General features: G+C 40.3%; 1 protein-coding gene across 1 annotated transcript in view; it reads left to right on the forward strand.

Annotated features, from left to right (window-relative positions):
- The window catches only part of EPB41L5 (erythrocyte membrane protein band 4.1 like 5), a 145457-nt gene extending 126403 nt beyond the window's left edge, over positions 1-19054 (forward strand). The window contains exons 23-25 of the mRNA XM_028101374.2: positions 8795-8836; positions 9197-9327; positions 14375-19054. Coding sequence (XP_027957175.1) covers positions 8795-8836; positions 9197-9327; positions 14375-14441 — 240 coding nt within the window. The 3' untranslated portion in view covers positions 14442-19054. The remainder of the gene's footprint in view (positions 1-8794; positions 8837-9196; positions 9328-14374) is intronic.
- The last annotated feature ends 968 nt before the right edge of the window (positions 19055-20022 follow it).

The raw sequence follows: 20022 nt of genomic DNA on the forward strand, positions 1-20022 counted from the left end.
AGTCCTCTTTAGATTGTTAGGCTAAATCCTAAATACTTTATAGTTTTGTTACACCTTTGTTGATATCGTGAATGGTATTTAATTTTTCCCCCCAAGTTTTTATTTAAATTCCAGTTAGTTACCAGACAGCGTAATATTATTTTTAGGTGTAGAATTTAGTGATTCATCACTCACAACACCTGGTGCTCATCACAACACGTGTACTCCTTAATACCCATCACCCATTTAACCCATCCTCTTGCTCTCCCAAGTCACAACTAGTTTTTTTAAAATTTTTTATTGTTATGTTAATCACCATACATTACATCATTAGTTTTTGATGTAGTGTTCCATGATTCATTGTTTGTGCATAACACCCAGTGCTCCATGCAGAACGTGCCCTCTTTAATACCCATCACCAGGCTAACCCATCCTCCCACCCCTTCTCCTCTCTAGAACCCTCAGTTTGTTTTTCAGAGTCCATCATCTCTCATGATTCGTCTCCCCCTCCGATTTCCCCCCCCTTCATTCTTCCCCTCCTGCTAATTTCTTTTTTTTTCTTAACATATATTGCATTATTTGTTTCAGAGGTACAGATCTGTGATTCAACAGTCTTGCACAATTCACAGCGCTCACCATAGCACATACCCTCCCCAATGTCTATCACCCAGCCACCCCATCCCTCCCACCAGCCCCCACCCCGCGCTCCAGCAACCCTCAGCTTGTTTCCTGAGATTAAGAATTCCTCATATCAGTGAGGCCATATGACACATGTCTTTCTCTGATTGACATTTCACTCAGCATAACACCCTCCAGTTCCATCCGCGTGTTGCAAATGACAAGATCTCATTCCTTTTGATGGCTGCATAATATTCCATTGTATATATATACCACATCTTTATCCATTCATCTATTGATGGACATCTTGGCTCTTTCCACAGTTTGGCTATTGTGGACATTGCTGCTATAAACATCGGGGTGCACGTACCCCTTCGGATCCCTACATTTGTATCTTTGGGGTAAATACCCAGTAGTGCAATTGCTGGATGGTATGGTAGCCCTAATTCCAACTTTTTGAGGAACCTCCGTACCGTTTTCCAGAGTGGTTGCACCAGCTTGCATTCTCACCAACAGTGTAAGAGGGTTCCCTTTTCTCTGCATCGCTGCCAACATCTGTCATTTCCTGACTTGTTAATTTTAGCCATTCTGACGGGTGTGAGGTGGTATCTCATGGAGGTTTTGATTTGGATTCCCCCGATGCTGAGCGATGTTGAGCACTTTTTCATGTGTCTGTTGGCCATTTGGATGTCTTCTTTGGAAAAATGTCTGTTCATGTCTTCTGCCCATTTCTTGACTGGATTATTTGTTCTTTGGGTGTTGAGTTTGATAAGTTCTTTATAGATTTTTGGATACTAGCCCTTTATCTGATACGTCATTTACAAATATCTTCTCCCATTCTGTCAGTTGTCTTTTGGTTTTGTTGACTGTTTCTTTTGCTGTGCAGAAGCTTTTTATCTTGATGAAGTCCCAAAAGTTCATTTTTGCCCCTGCTTCCCTTGCCTTTGGCGATGTTTCTAGGAAGAGGTTGCGGCGGCTGAGGTCGAATAGGTTGCTGCCTGTGTTCTTCTTTAGGATTTTGATGGACTCCTGTCTCACATTTAGGTCTTTCAACCAGTTGGGGTCTATTTTTGTGTGTGGTGTAAGGAAATGGTCCAGTTTCATTCTTCTGCATGTGGCTGTCCAATTTTCCCAACACCGTTTGTTGAAGAGACTGTCTTTTTTCCATTGGACATTCTTTCCTGCTTTGTCAAAGACTAGTTGACCATAGAGTTGAGGGTCCATTTCTGGGCTCTCGATTCTGTTCCATTGATCTATGTGTCTGTTTTTCTGCCAGTCCCATACTGTCTTGATGATGACAGCTTTGTAATAGAGCTGGAAGTCCGGAATTGTGATGCCACCAGCTTTGCTTTTCTTTTTCAATATTCCTCTGGCTATTCGGGATCTTTTCTGGTTCCATACAAATTTTAGAATTATTTGTTCCATTTCTTTGAAAAAAGTTGATGGTATTTTGATGGGGATTAGCATTGAATGTGTAGATTGCTCTAGGTAGCATTGACATCTTCACAATATTTGTTCTTCCAATCCATGAGCATGGAACGTTTTTCCATTTCTTTGTGTCTTCCTCAGTTTCTTTCATGAGTATTTTATAGTTTTCTGAGTACAGATCCTTTTCCTCTTTGGTTAGATTTATTCCCAGGTATCTTATGGTTTTGGGTGCAATTGTAAATGGGATTGACGCCTTCATTTCTCTCTCTTCTGTCTTGTTGTTGGTGTATGGGAATGCCACTGATTTCTGTGCATTGATTTTATATCCTGCTACTTTACTGAATTCCTGTATGAGTTCTAGCCGTTTTGGGGTGGAGTCTTTTCGGTTTTAAACATAAAGTATCATATCATCTGCAAACAGTGAGAGTTTGACTTCTTCTTTGCCGATTTGGATGCCTTTGATTTCTTTTTGTTGTCTGATTGCTGTGGCTAGGCCTTCTAATACTATGTTGAATAGCAGTGATAGTGGACATCCCTGCCATGTTCCTGACCTTAGGGGGAAAGCTCTCAGTTTTTCCCCATTGAGAATGATATTCGCTGTAGGTTTTTCATAGATGGCTTTTATGATATTGAGGTATGTACCCTCTAACCCTATACTCTGAAGAGTTTTGATCAAGAAAGGATGCTGTACTTTGTCAAATGCTTTTTCTGCATCTATTGAGAGGATCATATGATTCTTGTTCTTTCTTTTGTTAATGTATTGTATCACGATTTGCGGATGTTGAACCAACCTTGCAGCCCAGGGATAAATCCCACTTGGTCGTGGTGAATAATCCTTTTAATGTACTGTTGGATCCTATTGGCTAGTATTTTGGTGAGAATTTTTGCATCCATGTTCATCAAGGATATTGGTCTGTAATTCTCCTTTTTGATGAGGTCTTTGTCTGGTTTTGGGATCAAGGTAAAGGTGGCCTCATAAAACGAGTTTGGAAGTTTTCCTTCCATTTCTGTTTTTTGGAACAGTTTCAGGAGAATAGGTATTAATTCTTCTTTAAATGTTTGGTAGAATTCCCCTGGGAAGCCATCTGGCCCTGGGCTTTTGTTTGTTGGGAGATTTTTGATGACTGCTTCAATTTCCTTAGTGGTTATAGGTCTGCTCAGGTTTTCTATTTCTTCCTGGTTCAGTTTTGGTAGTTGATACATCTCCAGGAATGCATCCATTTCTTCCAGGTTATCAATTTGCTGGCATAGAGTTGCTCATAATATGTTCCTATAATTTTTTGTATTTCTTTGGTGTTCGTTGTGATCTCTCCTCTTTCATTCATGATTTTGTTGATTTGAGTCATTTTTCTTTTTGATAAGTCTGGCCAGGGGTTTATCAATCTTGTTAATTCTTTCAAAGAACCAGCTCCTAGTTTTGTTGATCTGTTCTACTGTTCTTTTGGTTTCTATTTCATTGATTTCTGCTCTTATCTTTATGATTTCTCTTCTCCTGCTGGGTTTAGGCTTTATTTGCTGTTTTTTTCTCCGGCTCCTTTAGGTGTAGGGTTAGGTTGTGTATTTGAGACCTTTCTTGTTTCTTGAGAAAAGCTTGTATTGCTGTATACTTTCCTCTTAGGACTGCCTTTGCTGCATCCCAAAGATTTTGAATAGTTGTGTTTTCATTTTCATTGGTTTCCATGAATTTTTTAAATTCTTCTTTAATTTCCTGGTTGACCCATTCATTCTTTAGTAGGATGCTCTTTAACCTCCATGTATTTGAGTTCTTTCCAACTTTCCTCTTGTGATTGAGTTCTAGTTTCAAAGCACTGTGGTCTGAAAATATGCAGGGAATGATCCCAGTCTTTTGGTACCGGTTGAGACCTGATTTGTGACCTAGGATGTGATCTATTTTGGAGAATGTTCCATGGGCACTAGAGAAGAATGTGTATTCCGCTGCTTTGGGATGGAATGTTCTGAATATGTCTGTAAAGTCCATTTGGTCCAGTGTGTCATTTAAAGTCTTTATTTCCTTGTTGATCTTTTGCTTAGATGATCTGTCCATTTCAGTGAGGGGGGTGTTAAAGTCCCCCACTATTATTGTATTGTTGTCAATGTGTTAATTTGCTTTTGTTACTAATTGGCTTATATATTTGGCTGCTCCCATGTTAGGGGCATAGATATTTACAATTGTTAGATCTTCTTGTTGGATAGACTCTTTAAGTAGGATATAGTGTCCTTCCTCATCTCTTATTATAGTCTTTGTTTTAAAATCTAATTTGTCTGATATAAGGATTGCCACCCCAGCTTTCTTTTGGTGTCCATTAGCATGGTAAATGGTTTTCCACCCCCTCACTTTCAATCTGGGGGTGTCTTTGGGTCTAAAATGAGTCTCCTGCAGACAGCATATGGATGGGTCTTGTTTTTTAATCCAATCTGATAGCCTGTGTCTTTTGATTGGGGCATTTCGCCCATTTCCATTCAGGGTAACTATTGAAAGGTATGAAATTAGTTCCATTGTATTGCCTGTAAGGTGACTGTTACTGTATATTGTCTGTGTTCCTTTCTAGTCTATGCTGCTTTTAGGCGCTCTCTTTGCTTAGAGGACCTCTTTCAATATTTCTTGTAGGCTGTTTTCGTGTTTGCAAATTCCTTTAGTTTTTGTTTGTCCTGGAAGCTTTTTATCTCTCCTTCTATTTTCAGTGACAGCCTAGCTGGATACAGTATTCTTGGCTGCATATTTTTCTCATTTAGTGCTCTGAATTTATCATGCCAGTCCTTTCTGGCCTGCCAGGTCTCTGTGGATAGGTCTGTTGCCAATCTAATGTTTCTACCATTGTGGGTTACATATCTCTTCTCCCGAGCTGCTTTCAGGATTTTCTCTTTGTCTGAGACTTGTAAGTTTTACTCTTCGATGTCGGGGTGTTGACCTATTTTTATTGATTTTGAGAGGAGTTCTCTGTGCCTCCTGGATTTTGATGCCTGTTTCCTTCCCCACATTAGGGCAGTTCTCTGCTATAATTTGGTCCAGTATACCTTCTACCCCGCTCTCTCTTTCTTCTTCTTCTGGGATCCCAATTGTTCTAATGTTGTTTTGTCTTATCGTATTGCTTATCTCTCGAATTCTGCCCTTGTGACCCAGTAGTTGTTTATCTCTCTTTTTCTCAGCTTCTTTATTTTCCAGCATTTGGTCTTCTATATCACTGATTCTCTCTTCTGCCTCATTTATCCTAGCAGTTAGCGCTCCCATTTTTGATTGCACCTCATTAATAGCCTTTTTGATTTCGACTTGGTTAGATTTTAGTTCTTTTATTTCTCCAGAAAGAGTTTCTCTAATAACTTCCATCCTTTTTTCAAGCCCAGCTAGTATCTTTAAAATCATGATTCTGAACTCTGGGTCCGACATCGTACTAATGTCTGTATTGAGTAGGTCCCTGGCAGTCGGTACTACCTCTTGTTCTTTTTGTTGAGGTGTTTTTTTCCGTCTTGTCATTTTGTCCAGAGGAGAATAGATGAATGAGAGAACAAAATGCTAACAGGGTAACCACATCCCCAAAAAATATACTCTAAACAAATAGAAAAGACCTGAAGCCGGGGGAAAAGAAAGGGAAAGAAAGAAAAAAGAAAAAGATAAAAACAAAAACAGAACAAAATAAAAAAAGAGTATGATCAAATATGATCAGGCTGGTGCGTAGATCTGTGCCACACACTAGATTTTGGGTGTATTTTGGTCGGTTGGAAGAAAGTGCCTCCCAAATTTTAAAGAAAGAAAATCTTATATATGTACAAAAATAAGGGTTGATATGATGAAGGGATGGAATATGACTGTAAAGATGAAAATTATAAAAAATTTTATAAAAGGAATTGATAAGAAGTTTGAAAAAAGAAAGAAGAGGATTTAAAAAAAAAAGAAAATAAGGGAGAGAATGTGATCAGGCAGGAGTCTAGAACAAAGCCGTACACTAGAGATTTAGGGTATATTTTGATCTGTTAGAAGAAACTGTATCTCAAAATTTTAAAGAGAGAACAACTTATATATATATGCCAAAAATAAGGGTAACTATTAGGAAGGGATAGAATATGACTCTAAAAATAAAAAATAAAAATGTTTTTTAAAAAAAGAATTGATAAGATGTTGGTTGAAAATGGGAAAAAGAAAAATTAAAAAAAAAAGTTAAAAAAAACAACTTTGAAGGACTAATGAATCATGGTAAAAAAGCCATGAATTCTATGTGCAGTATTCCCCTTTTGCTGGAGTTCTCCGTTCTCATTGATCAGTAAACTCGGTCTTGGCGGGCTGTTCTTGCTGATCTTCTGGGGGAGGGGCCTGTTGCCGTGGTTCCCTAATGTCTTTGCCAGAGGTGGAATTGCCCCGCCCTTGTCCGTCAGGGCTAAGTAATCTGCTCGGGTTTGCTCTCGGGAGCTTTTGTTCCCTGCAAGCTTTCCCTACAGCTTTGGAGGAGGAGAGTGAAAATGGCGGCCTCCCAATCTCCGCCCTGGAAGAGCTGAGAACTCGTGGCTCCGCTCCTCAGTGCGCCCCCAGAGAAAAGCAGTCAATCACTCCCGTCTGCGGCCGCACTCCGTGTTCATCCGGCCTGTGACCGAGCGTTTCTATCTCTGGCACCTGACCTCGTGTGGAGTCTCCAAACCCAGAAGATGCCTGCGGTGCACACCCGTGCCGCTCCTTCCGGGGGAGGAAGGGGAGTCTCCTTGGGTCTGCCGCTTGTTGGGTCCCTGCTGGAGGAGCAGTGGCCCGACTGTGCTGCGGATCAGTTTATGGCACCCCCGAGCTGAGAGCCCGCGCCTTGGCTCCATCTCTGCAGCTGGCTTCCCTGCCCTGATACCTGGGAGCTCTGCCGCACTCATGCACCCCCAGTCATTCTGTGACCCCGAGGGCCCTGGGACCACACTGTCCCACGAGGGTTCCACCCCCAGCTTAGCCACTGGAGCGACGTCCCTCAGCGGAGCCGACTTCTGATATTTCCGATTTTGTGCTCCGCGGCTCTATCACTTGCCAGAAGCGGCGGAAGGAGGCCCCCTCCGCCGCCGTCTATCCTCCCGAATATCGCCTTGGATTCACTTCTCCGCACATCCTACCTTCCAGAAAGTGGTCACTTTTCTGTTCAGAGAGTTGTTGCTATTCTTTTCTTTGATCTCCTGTTGAGTTTGTAGGTGTTCAGAATGGTTTGATCCCTATCCAGCTGAATTCCTGGGACCAGACGAAATTTAGGTTTCCTACTCCTCTGCCATCTTGCTCCGCCTGGTAATTTTTTACTGTTGAACTCCTAAGTTGATTTTGTGTCTAGTATACTTGCAGAATCCTTTCATTAATCAATCTGCTCATTATCTTTAATCTGTCAGATTCTAGGGTGTGTTTCATACCTGTCTACAATTATTGATTAATTCACTTCTCATCTATTGCCAAATCTGTCATTTTAGATAGGCTGTGAGGTACATATATATTAATGGTAATTATACTTTCTCTAACTCCTTTGAGTACTTTAAAGTGTTCTTCCTTGCCCCTTTATTCTCTCTTACTTTCCCTTTTGACTGATATAAAATTGACACCCTAGCTTTCTTTTAAGTTTATATTGCCTAGTATATAATTTCCTGTTCTTTTATTTTCAGCCTTTTTGTATCTCTTGGTCTTAGGTGGACCTTTTGTGAACAACAGTTTGCTAGATTTTTTTTTTAAGATTTTATTTATTTATTTGACAGAGAGATAGAAGAGCATAAGCAGAGGGAATGGCAGAGGGAGAGGGAGCACCAGGCTCTGCACTGAGCAGAGAGCCTGATGTGGGACTCAATCCCAGGACCCTGAGATCACGACCTGAGCCTAAGGCAGACGCTTAACCATCTGAGCCACCCAGGCGCCCACTAGATTTGTTTTTTAAATCTTATTTGAGGATCTCTATCCTCTGATTGTGTTTAATCCATTTATATTTACTGTAATTATGGTTATTATAGGACTTGTTTCTGCCAAACCATTTTTTATTTACCTTTACCATATATTCTTTCTCTCTCCCTTGTATTTCTTGTGGTAAAAGTGCATTTTCTTAATATTGGTGGGAAAGCCATACTTTGTACTTTTATTCTTCTGGTGCTCACTTATTAATAAGACATGGACTTATGTAAATTTTTTTCTTATCAGAATCTAAGACCACGAGTCTAAGGACTAGTCTATAGTTTCTATAAAATAGGAGGAGTTCATTAGCTTCTAATTCTACATGTAGAAGTAACATCTAGACAATTAAACATTAAAAAGAATGTAACAAAGCCCCTGTGACTCAGGAGCAATGTGAGTGTTTCTATATGCATGAATGATAATTAGAGAATGACCTGTATATAAGCAGATTTTTTTTTCTGTTTACTTTCTTTGTGCTTTCCATTTGGATTAGTCATAATCCACTTTTCAGGATGCTGCCAAGAAGGCTATGATTATTTGTAATGAACTGAAATGTCAGAAAATAAAATGTTAAACTGGATGCTGGGGTTGGAGGGTCGGGGAAGTCCTATTAATAAGGAACTGAAAGTAGTAGTAGCATTCTTGGAGTAGAACATTTTTAAATTAAAGAGATTCTCAAAATTAGGACAGTTTCTTAAGTGGTGAGTACGGCATCTGTGTTGTAGAAAAGGATCTTGGATTCAAAGTGCATGTCAGCTCAAGGGGAGCCATTAAGAACTGTCTCCCTCTACAATGCATTCTGTAGTAGTAGAAGAAAACATTATGAGAATGATTATGAAAATAAGTCTTCCCTAAAAGTAAATACATATATAAAATTTATTTCAGGTGTCTTCAGCATCCATGATCACACCACGGTGGATTGTACCAGTAAGTTAATGATATTTGATTTACCTTTTATTTTGATTACCCTTTCAGAGTGAGGCCTAAAGGATTACCAAACTCTTGTTTTTCCTTAAAAATGGGGTCATTCCCAAAGTTCTGTTAACTTAATGGCTTCAAACTCGTGATTTAGCTTTTCTGTTTGTAAAGGCTTAAAGCTGCCGACAAAAACAAAACTAAAAATCTGAGGTGGAGGATGGTAAAAAAAACAAACCAAAACAGCCCATGACCATCAAAATCCTCTTACTTATTACCATAATGATTAGGGAAAGGTGGCTTGGAGCTGAACTGCTGATGCCCAGGCCTGTGTTGTCACCTCTGCTCAGGTATGGTGTCTGTCTCCCTCAGCAGAGCAGCGTCCTTTCCAATGGACTGGTAGGAAGTGGACCATCCTTGGCAGGGAAGGAGGAACATGGTAACAGAGAAGTAATCTCGCTGATTTCTCCCCCAGCACCATTCTTGGTGGATGCTGTGACCAGGTGAGGAAATTATTTCTCCATTGCAGTTCTTAGGCATCTGTTAGGAGGAAAGAATAATAAAATTAATATATTTATAGCAGTAATGTCAGTTCTTTAACTGAACTTAATTGAAACTGGATACATTTTTTCTCTGTTATTTAGAATAGTGTTTTTTGTTTTCTTGTCAGTAACAATTTTCTACAAAATTATGAAGTAGCCCTTATATATTTTTATGAAGTCTTTATAAATGTTAATATGTTAACAGGCTTATCTTAAAAAGTTTATATTTATTTTAAAATTCATTTGTGTCTTTTCCTTTCATTTTTTTACTATTATGTTGTCCATCCATAAGGTGAAGAGTCATAGATAAGAGTGAGGTAGGAGATTCCCAAGATGAGGGCTTTGAGTGAGCCCACATACCTGTTACAAGTTCATTTCAACATATTGCTTGCCACAAACAGAAGCTGGACTCAAGAGACCTTTTGTTTGGCATGTAGTTCAACTCTTCATTGTTAGGACCAAAACTGTATCTATTTTGCAAAAGATGTACAATTGCCTTCATTCTCACCTCAGACTTTTTCCTGTTTCTCACATCCTCCTGGTGCTGAGAGAGTGTAGGTCAGTTGAAGTAGATGCTTTCCTTAATTAATTAAGAAATTTCCTCATTAATTGGAAGATTTATTAGAGCCAGTTAACTTGAAAGAAATTGATAATTTCATTTTAAAGTTGTTCTCTTATCCCCACAGTCTTCAAAGTAATATAATCACTCAGCAAACACTTATTGAATGTCTGTTATGTACCAGGCATTGATTTTATCTGGTTTGGCAGCACTGAAGATAGCAGTGAACAAAACAGGCTTGGGACTTGCCGTAGGGAACTCACATGTAGTTGTCAAATAGCACTGTATACAATTTTAATAGGTTATTTTTCTAACCATTTATATGCCTAGTAATTGCCACTGTAAAAATAGAGATTATGTGCAGAGAACCAGGTAATAATGCTTTGTAATTGAGTTTATACAATAAAATGAGTCCTTAGGACTTCTAAATTAAAAATTACAGATGAAAGAAGAGATTGTCTACATTCCTTCCCAAAACAAAATAGTCATAGAGGAATTAAAGAGATCAAAAAGGACAGGTAGTGCACCTGAAACTAATATAATGTTATATGCCAGTCGTACCTCAAAAAAAAAAAAAAGATAAATGAATCAGTGGAATAGAGTAGGGTCTAGAAACAAACACACATATACAGTTACCTGATTTGTGAAAAAGGGATGGTGTAGTGCTGTGGGGAAAGGATGGTCTTTTAGTAAATCAGCTGGACAAATTAAATATCTGTGTGGGAAAAGATTAATCTTGACCCAGCCTCAGACCATACACAAAAATCCATTCTTGATGGATTTCACATCTAAATGTGAAACATCAAATAATAAAGCTTTTAGAAGAAAATATAAGCAAACATCCTGGAGATCAGGAAAATTTTTTAAACAGGTCACAAAAAGCTTTAATAATGGGAAAAAATCAATAACTTGGATTATATCAAGAACTTCTGTTCATCAAAAGAAATAATTTCAAGATCTCAGAAAGGGAAGCCAGAGAGTGAGAGAAAATACTTGCACTTCCTCCCTCCTCCCCTTTGATCTCTCTCTCTCTTTCTTTGACAAAGGAAAGAATCTTTATATATCTAGAATATAAAGAGCTCTTGTAAATCAATAAGAAAAAAAACAGCTAAATAGAAAAATTGGCAAGACTTGAAAAGGCAGTTCAGAAGTGGATATCCAGATGGTCAATAAGCATACAAGACAGTGTGCAACTTGACTAGTCATTGAGGAATACAAATTCAAACCACCATGTAGTGACCACTATATACTACCAGAATCACTGAAGTGAAAAAGACACATAGTATCAAGTGTTGGTGAAGGTATGGGGCAACTGGAACTTTTCAAAGTGGAATAACCATGTTGGAAATAGGTTTGGCAATATCTACTAAAGCTGAACATACCCAGTGACTCAGTGATTCTATTATATACATGCTCAGTAGAAATGTCTATCAGAGGACATGTGCAAGAATGTTTACAGCAGCTGTATTCATAATAGCCTAAGCTGTGAAAACTTTCCAAAAGCCCATTAATAGTCAACTACATAAATAGCAATGCAAATGAATTGTGTAAAAATAATTATGTATATTAGTTTGTTGTGTAACAAATTGCCACATATTTAACATCTTAAAACAACACACATTTATAATCTCATTTTCTGTGGTTCTGAAGTCTGGACACTGCTTTGCTGCGTCCTCTGCAACTACTGCAAGCCCATTAGTTAGTGAGTTTTGCCTGTATGTACAGTTTCCAAATGGTGTTCCAGTGCTTCACTTTTAAATATGAATAGGTGCTTTCCTCATAAGTGCGAAGAGAGCCAAAGATTTCCATATGTTTGAGGAAAAACTGAAACCAGTAAACTGAAAAAGAAACAGAGGAAAGAAGGGAACATGAGCATCCGAAACTTCACAAATGATAGTTTCATGAGAAAGGAGATGCTGCATCCATCTAACACTAATAGGAAATGAAAAAGAAAGGAAATAGAAAACACAGTGTTTTTAGAAATTATTAACCATGTTAAAAATAAAATCCAAAGAATGTGTGGAAGATAAGATTGAGGAAATCTCCCAAAAAAGTAGAACAAAAAGATGAAAACTGGGACAGAAGAGAAAATTGGAGAATTGGTCCAGGCAGTCCAATATATGAATCATTGAAGATCCAGAAAGAACAGAGCACATAAGAGAAAATTGTCAAAGGAATTGAGATTTCTTGGAAGTACTTCAGTTTTTTTTAAGATTTTATTTATTTGAGGGGGAGACAGAGCATGAGCTCTGGGGGAGAGGCAGAGGGAGAAGCAGACTCCCCGCTGAGCAGGGAGCCCAATGTGGGCCTGATCCCAGGACCCTGAGATCATGACCTGAGCCAAGGCAGACGCTAAAACGACTGAGCCATGCAGGTGCCCAGAAGTACTTGAGTTTTTAGATTAAATGGGCCTGAGTACCCAGCAGAGAGAATGAAAATAGACAAAACCAAGGACCATCATGAAATTTCAGAATATCGGAGTTAAGAGAGGATATATAAGTCCATAGAGGGAGGTAAAAAAGAGTACATGAAAGGATTGGTAATCAGAACAACAGCATACTTTTCTGAAAGCAAGAAGATAATGGAGCAATGCCTTCAGAATTCTGGAGGAAAATTATTTTTCACCGAGATGTTTATATCCAGACTATCAATGAAGTGTGAGATTAGAACGAGTAGACCTGGAGTTTCTCTAAAATATATACTTCTCATGTGTTCTAACTCAGGCATTTACTCACTGGAAGATGTGTTCCATTAAAACAAGGTGATTATCCAAGAAGGAGGAAGACACAGGACCCAGGAAACAGGTGCAGGAACTGACCAGGAGGAAGGTGGAGGAAAGTTCTGAGGCAGCAGCTGCCCCACTGGTCTAGGAACAATTCTGTACAGATTTGAAGACGGGGGATATGGAGTTCAAGGAAGGATATTGCCAAGAGAAAACACAAACACGTGGCTTACCACAGTTTTTGAAAAACTACATGACATGTCTGAATGTACTGTGGAGAGATCCATGGTTCTAGGCTGCAAGCTTAAGGACAAATTAGAAATAAGTACAGAAAACGGAGCAAACAGTGAAAAAAAATGAAGCAGTTCTTCAATCCAGGAAGAACAAATTATATAAGAAAAAATATATGCTTATATCAGTTGTGAAAATATTTACATAATTACAACAAACACTGAATATTAACATGATGAAAATTGTTCGTTTTAACTGTGTTGAAAAGGTAGGAAGGAAGGATTTGGGAGCTGGTGAGTGGGTTCTAAGAATGGTAAGCCTTCATAATCCATGGCAGGAAGTCATTGTAGAAACAGACCACTTGGACTTTAGCTAGTTGTACATCACAATCACCTGGAGGGCTTATTAAAACACAGCTTAGGGGCGCCTGGGTGGTGCAGTTGGTCGAGTATCCGACTCTTGGTTTCAGCTCAGGTTGTGATCTCAGGATTATGAGATCAAGCCCGGTGTCAGGCTCCACACTCATCACTCAATGGCTGAGTCTGCTTGAGATTCACTCTCCCTCTCCCTCTTCTCCTCCCACTCATGCACATGTGCTCTCTCTCTCTCTCTCTCTTTCTAAAATAAATAAATAAATTTTTAAAGCAAGTAATCACAGCTTACTGGGCCCCATCCTCAGAGCCTCCTATTCAGTATGACTGGGGTAGTGCCTAGAATTTGCATTTATAACAAATCCAAGGGACTATACTTGGAGAAACAGAGATACAGAAAAATGAAGGAAAATGCCAGAAAAAAAAAGAAAACTGTTGGAAGTGTTTGTCTCTATGTTGTAGAAATGGAGAGGGCTGGTACACATGACTGCTTTTTCAACTATCAAGCTTGTTAGTAGTTTCGACATGTTAAACTCTGTTCTTTGTACTATGTATTTTGATGTTAAGTTTTAATGAAACCGAGATAGATAACATTACATCCTTGCCTCTGAGTTTATGCTCTTCAACTATGGCAGAGACCCTTGGGTGCTTATGCAAAGCCCATATCCTTTTATTTTTCACATAACTCTGACAAAACAGATTAACTGGTGTGGGAACTCAGCCACAGCCATCTGGGACTATCTATATAAAGCACGGAACAGTGTACCCACTAACCTTGGTATTTCTTGAGCAGGTTTGCTGTCATGCTCAGCACAGTACTATTCTTGCCATTCATAATAATAACCCTGATTCATTAAGAAATGATTAAGTGTTTGGTATGTTTTATTCAAGGCAGTAGGGGAAATTGATATCTCTAGACTTCATTTCAAGATGAAATAAGCATCATTTATCGAGAAAATTCCCTTCTGTAAATATCTCATTGCCAAATTAGGTGTTGCAACATAGTCAGTCATTTAGGTCTATAATTTACTCTCAACCTGCTCCATGAAGCACTGGTGAAGAAATGCAGGTTGCTCCCAGCCCAGTGGTTTCACTGAATAATAACCCCTTCTTTCTTCCTTTCAGCTCTGTTCCAACGTTGGCGGAAGAAACCGTCTTGAAGCAGAAGTGTTTACTGACAACTGAGCTCTGAGGGATTGGCTCCTTCTCACCGGTAACTGGAAGATCCAGCACTCTGCAGCTGTCCGTCCTGGAATCCATTTCCACTGGAATGTTCAGATTCAGGAGCTTGTCCTTACTTGTGAGTAAAATGCTCACCCAGATTTGACTTCAATGAAAAACATTTTCCGTCCAACTGGAAATTTTTAATTACACTACATATTTGCCCAAATGAAGGTATCTGGTCTTTTACTTTCTATAATCGTATTAAAGTTGTGTATTCCTGAAACAAGGGAATGCTTTTCCCTGTTGTTTCCTTCAAACTCTTGGCTCCATCTAGTGGTTATAATTGTTCATAGCCCTTCCATAACCAGGCTGTCTGATAGTCAATTATGGCCTTTTGAATGTTATTTCTCTCTCTAGTATCAAGGGTGAGTGTCCTTGATCTGAACACCTGTTAGAGAAGTTGCCCTTACCCATGCAGTACCTGGAAGTCAGGAATTTAGGAAATTAATGAGGACATCATGTAGGTAGTTTGAGGCCTAGTTGTTTATAGTTATTATAGTATAAAGAGAAGTTTAGAATACAGAAGGTTTTCAAGTGTCTCCCATACTTTTGACTTCTTACTGGACTGGCTATCTTAATACTTCTGAGTTTACATCAAGGTAAGCTAAACCTTGAGAAGAATACAGAGAAATCAATTGTGCATATTTTGTGTCCTGTTTTTTTCAGCCCTGCTTCCCCACAGGAAGCCCTCACATGCACCACACACATACTCTAACTTTTCAGCCTGGATAGAGACAGCAGTCACTTCTCCAAACTGGCACCGATTTGGATATAGGCTCCATCTCCTTTTAATATGAGCTGAATAAATTTAGAACTTGTAAACTAAAGAAAACAAAACAAAAATACCAGGACAGAAATAAGGAATCGGGGGTTGAAGGGGATTTTTTTCTTGAACACCTACGTCTGAAACTGTACTTAGCATACTGTAAGAACTCATATCTCACCTTACATTAGGAATTTTGTGTTAATTTTAAAAAGTCTCTAGAAGCTCCTAATCACTTCTGGTATAAAAAAAATTTCTGGGTGTTAAAGTAGCACATGTGCATATAGAAAATGAAGAAGAGTATAAAAATAACCTCTTGCAATCCTGACTTCCAGAAAAACACTCTTATTTTAGCTTTAAAAATTCAGAATGCAGGAGGTAAACTGCAGTTGCTGCTGGAAATGAGGATGAGGTGGAAACCATGTTGGTATCGTTGTTAATCCCTGTGATCAAGGATTGATGTCAAACTATATCTCCTGGAATTTGATGTTTAGTTTTCTGCCCTGTATTATGTATATAACTGAGTGAATTTATGTTGCTCAGCACAAGAGAACATCCAGTTTTGTGATCTTTAAAACTCCACGGTTTGGACTATCCTGGGTTCCCTGTAGCATAGTCATGTGCTAGGCAAACACACACTAGTGTCTGATTGGAAAGCTCAGGAATTTTAATCTTGTGCTGTTTCCTAGGGAGCTGTAGAGTTTGGAAACCACTTTTGCACAGAACAACTTTGCTGAAGGAAAGAAAGTTGGCACTTCTTGCTGGCTGCTTCCCCTTAGCCATTATGCTGAGCTTGTGAATTTCACTGGTGGAGCTCTTGCCAATTCTTAATTGTGAAACAAATTTTCTCGCAGCTGTAAGTGACACCTAGAACCAAGGGCTTGACCAGGGGCCGGCCTGACCCGAAGCACCCTGGACTGGACATCAAATTTCCAGTGTGTGACAATGCTAGATGTACTGAAAGGTCAAAGTTGTGCATCTAATCACAGAGCAGCTAAGGTATTCCTAGATTGGAAGGCCTAAACTTCCCATCCAGTTTAGGAGGTAGCACCATCCTTATTTTAAACTTTTGCAATTTAGGAATAAGTTGCTGAAAATATTCTATAACTTCTGTGTCTTCGGGTACCTATATTCTTGCCAGTTAGCATATTGAAAAGGACTTTCTTAAAATTTACTTAAATCTCAGGCTTAAAGGAGGAAATTTTGTCTTTTGTCCTGACACAGAGTGGTAAACATGGAAATTAATACTTTAATGATGAATTAGCCCTGGCAGTTTAGATACCTGTCACGTATAACTTCCCTGTCATGACTGCTGCTGGTGCCTTCCCCAGAGTTGCTGTAACACTGATCTTGTTCTTGCTCATCTGAGAGTGGAGGGGAGAGAATGGCAGGGCTCAGGATATCTGTGAATGTGTCCGAGAGGGAAGGGAAGTCTGTCTCTGTGATGAGAAAGAAGCCGGTATGTGTGAGTCAGTAAAGAATGTGAGCAGAGTGAGATTTGAGATAATACTGGATAAGAAGGCAGGTCGGTTACACTGAAGTGGGAGGAGGGACAGCTCTGATGGCATGACCCTCTGTTGACCTTCAGGGCATAGTCCTCCCCTACAAAGATTAAAACCCACCTGCACATCCGAGAATCATCTGATTAACTAAAGCTCTGATCCTCAGATGAGATGAAATAGCCCTACTGGCTGTTCAAAATGACAGCTAGTTGGGCAGGAAGTTTTTCTCTAGAATGAGGTTCCCATGCACCTTAGTAAATGTAGCTAAAAAGAAATATTGGCAGCATTTAATTAAGTCAGAAGTAATGAGAACATGTTTGAAAAGAGAACAAGAACAATAGTTTATTTGAGGGCTCCAGCTAGAAAGCTGTTAGCATTCTTCCATTTGAAGGTAGTTTGGAGGTGATTTATAGCTGAGATAACTGGCCCAGATTGGCAACAAATAACAGGAGGCTTTTAGCCACAGGCTTAGCTACTCTGTGGTTACTTTCTTCCCAGATTTTCCAGTACCGGATTTGACTGTGGTAACTCATTAGGATCGGCGATGATGGAACTTGTGACTGGGAGCAGATTTGAGGCCGGTGCTGAGAGAGTGGCAGGGCTTCTTTTGTTGTCTTGCCAGGCCTCGTGGGTCTGTGGGGCTTGCAAGGACTGGGTTGTTGCTGCTGCCCCTGTCTCATGGCTTACTGTGCGCTCCGCCCCAGGAACGCTTAGTACAACCATGCAGTAGGCATCTGCTGCAGGCCTTGGGGGAGCAGAAAGGAGAGGAACCCCGCATCAGGCCCTTGGACAGCCCGGGTAGGGGAAGGGAGAGTTGGCATGGTGGTTTAAAATAAGAGTGGTAGGTTTCAGCTTTCTGCCCTCGACTCTTCTTCTGAACTTGTAAAATGATAAACGAGATCCTATTTCTTACTATTGTTGGTAGTATCACCTTTGTATACACTGGGATGGCTCATTGTTCTTTCACGCCTGCCCTTCAAGGAGCACTGCTGAACAAAGGAATGACTAGGTTCCTTTGGTCTTGATAAATTTAGACATACCCTTAACAGCTTTCCTAAAATGTTTATATTGTTTTAAGAAAAATTCTTTTTAAAAATATTTCTTACAGCCTACTGACTGTCTTCACCTTTATCTGCTTTTGCACAATCACAGATGCCCTGTGGACAGTTAAGGATGAAAGCCCTGGGTTGTTCCTTGCATCTTGACTGCTTGTTCTCTTATGCTAAAACCCCCATCTTCTCTTGCCTAATAAGCCCCAGAATGAAAGCTCAGGTGTCACTTCAGAGACTTTGTTAGAGCAGAATTATTTGGCAGTCACTTACGTAGAGAAAAATCTTCCATCTTTTTCTATAAGTAACGGTCTTGAGAAGCAAAGGTCTTGTCTTATTGAGAACAGGGACGAGCGAAGTCTTCTGTGAAGAGCAGAGAGTGCTGATAGTTCAGCGCTCAGCTGTGCGGCCGAAGCACCAGCGCGGTGCAGACGGTAGCACGCGCCCGGCTGGCTGTGCTGCCCCCAGGCTGCACTTACAAGGACAGGTGCCGTGCCTGCCTGGCCCCCCGGGGTCAGGCGAGTGTCCACGTAGGTTCTGCAGCAGCAGCTGCACGTGGAGGTACCGTTATTCGCACACGGACAGGGTGCAGTCCTAGGGTCTCCCAGCTCTGAGAGTCCTCGTGAGGCCTCACCAGTTTCTAATCAATCTTGCCTTCAGCCTTTCGGTTACTTAGAAGCCTGGAATCTTCTGCAGACTGAGGAATGTACATTTCTATATTATTTGTCCTTTTTTCCGCTCAGAAAGGTAAATACTCTATTTTTTCAATGATCAGAGGGAAGTTGGAAGCTTTTCCTATCTCTCAGCCTTCAGGATGAGGAAGTGTGTCTGGGGCATAGAAGTTGGTCCTGAGCCGAACGCCGCCGCGCGATAGCCGTAGTGATTTCCAGTTCTCAGACAGGGCTCGCGAGGCTCTTCCTCACGTTGCCTGAGACAACAGTTGAGTCACTTCCCAGGGTTTCTCTTTATCAGGGAGGTGTTTCCAGCACAGACCCCTGGCTTTTTATTTCCATAAGTAAATTTTCTTTTCTGGATACGATGGACAGTTAAAAGGACCTCACTAACTATTTTGTGTTTACTTTTTATATGTGTAAAGCTTTGCAGTAGCTTTTAAAGTGTAATTTATTTTTATATCGAGTGCACTATTCTTCACTGTGTCCCGCAGTTTTATATGACTTGTATTAGAAGCACTGCACTGAACTGAGTTGTTTGTATACTGACCTGAGAACTGTAGACGTGACCACAAATAAAGCTTTTGTGAAACATTTATGTTCTTATGAGCTGTTTTGAGTTTCTTGGAAGTGGAATACCTGCATGCTGCCTGTTTTCTGTGCTCCACACAATTGTTAGATCAGAGCTGCTGTTAATAGGAACACGAGGGACCACATGGAAGCCGTGAACAGAAGCAGCACCAGTTTTCAGTGACCATTTTAGTATGTGTGGTACAAATTTGGGAGTAGAGGCATTTTCAAAGTTTAAAAACCTCATTGGTCATTCCCAGCATATCCTGGCAGACACAGTTGTTGTTCCCAGGAGCAGCGTGGTACGGTAGAAACACAGCTCTACTACTCAATACCAGGAGACCTTGAATAAATTGCTTAACCAACCCACGCCTCAGGTCCTTTGGGACGGGATGGTACATTGTATGCGGTGAAGCATCCGGGAGAGAGTACTAGATGTCCTCCATCATACCATCCCAGTGAAGAACATGCTGCTGGACGGAGTCATACACACCATAGGAGGTCAGTGAGGTTTCTGAGAACAGTCTCTTTTCTGCTCCGCTCCTCCCGTTTCCACCCAGAAAACAGATAGCAATGGGCCTTGAAAACCAAAGAGCTTTTCTTAGGCTCTAATGCATGTGCAGGGCGAGGCAGGCACCTGGGCTCTGTCACCTATGCTGGAAGTTTTCCTCAAAGAGATTTGGCATTAAGCAACCAAAGCATTCTAACTTAAGCACAGTGACTCATTGGAAAGATATGCAGAGCTCTCTGAACTGAGAGGGTGGGTGGAAGTGTGGACTCCTTCTCTGGCACCAGCAGGAATGGTCTGGCTGCTCCCTGCTGCTCACACTTACTGGTGTTTTGAGTTGGAGAGGGGAGGACACCTAAGAAGGCTGTGGATCCCCAAAGGGAGGGGAATGGTTAATGGGCTACCAAGACAGTCACAGATTTGGGAGAAGACACTATATATCACAGTTGTTAAAATCTGAAGAAAAAGAACAGAAAATTCATGGAA

This window comes from Eumetopias jubatus, unplaced genomic scaffold (genome assembly GCF_037043125.1).
Source record: "Eumetopias jubatus isolate StellerSeaLion01/CBP00866 unplaced genomic scaffold, mEumJub1_p1.0 scaffold_3, whole genome shotgun sequence".
NCBI classification, from domain to species: Eukaryota; Metazoa; Chordata; class Mammalia; order Carnivora; family Otariidae; genus Eumetopias; species Eumetopias jubatus.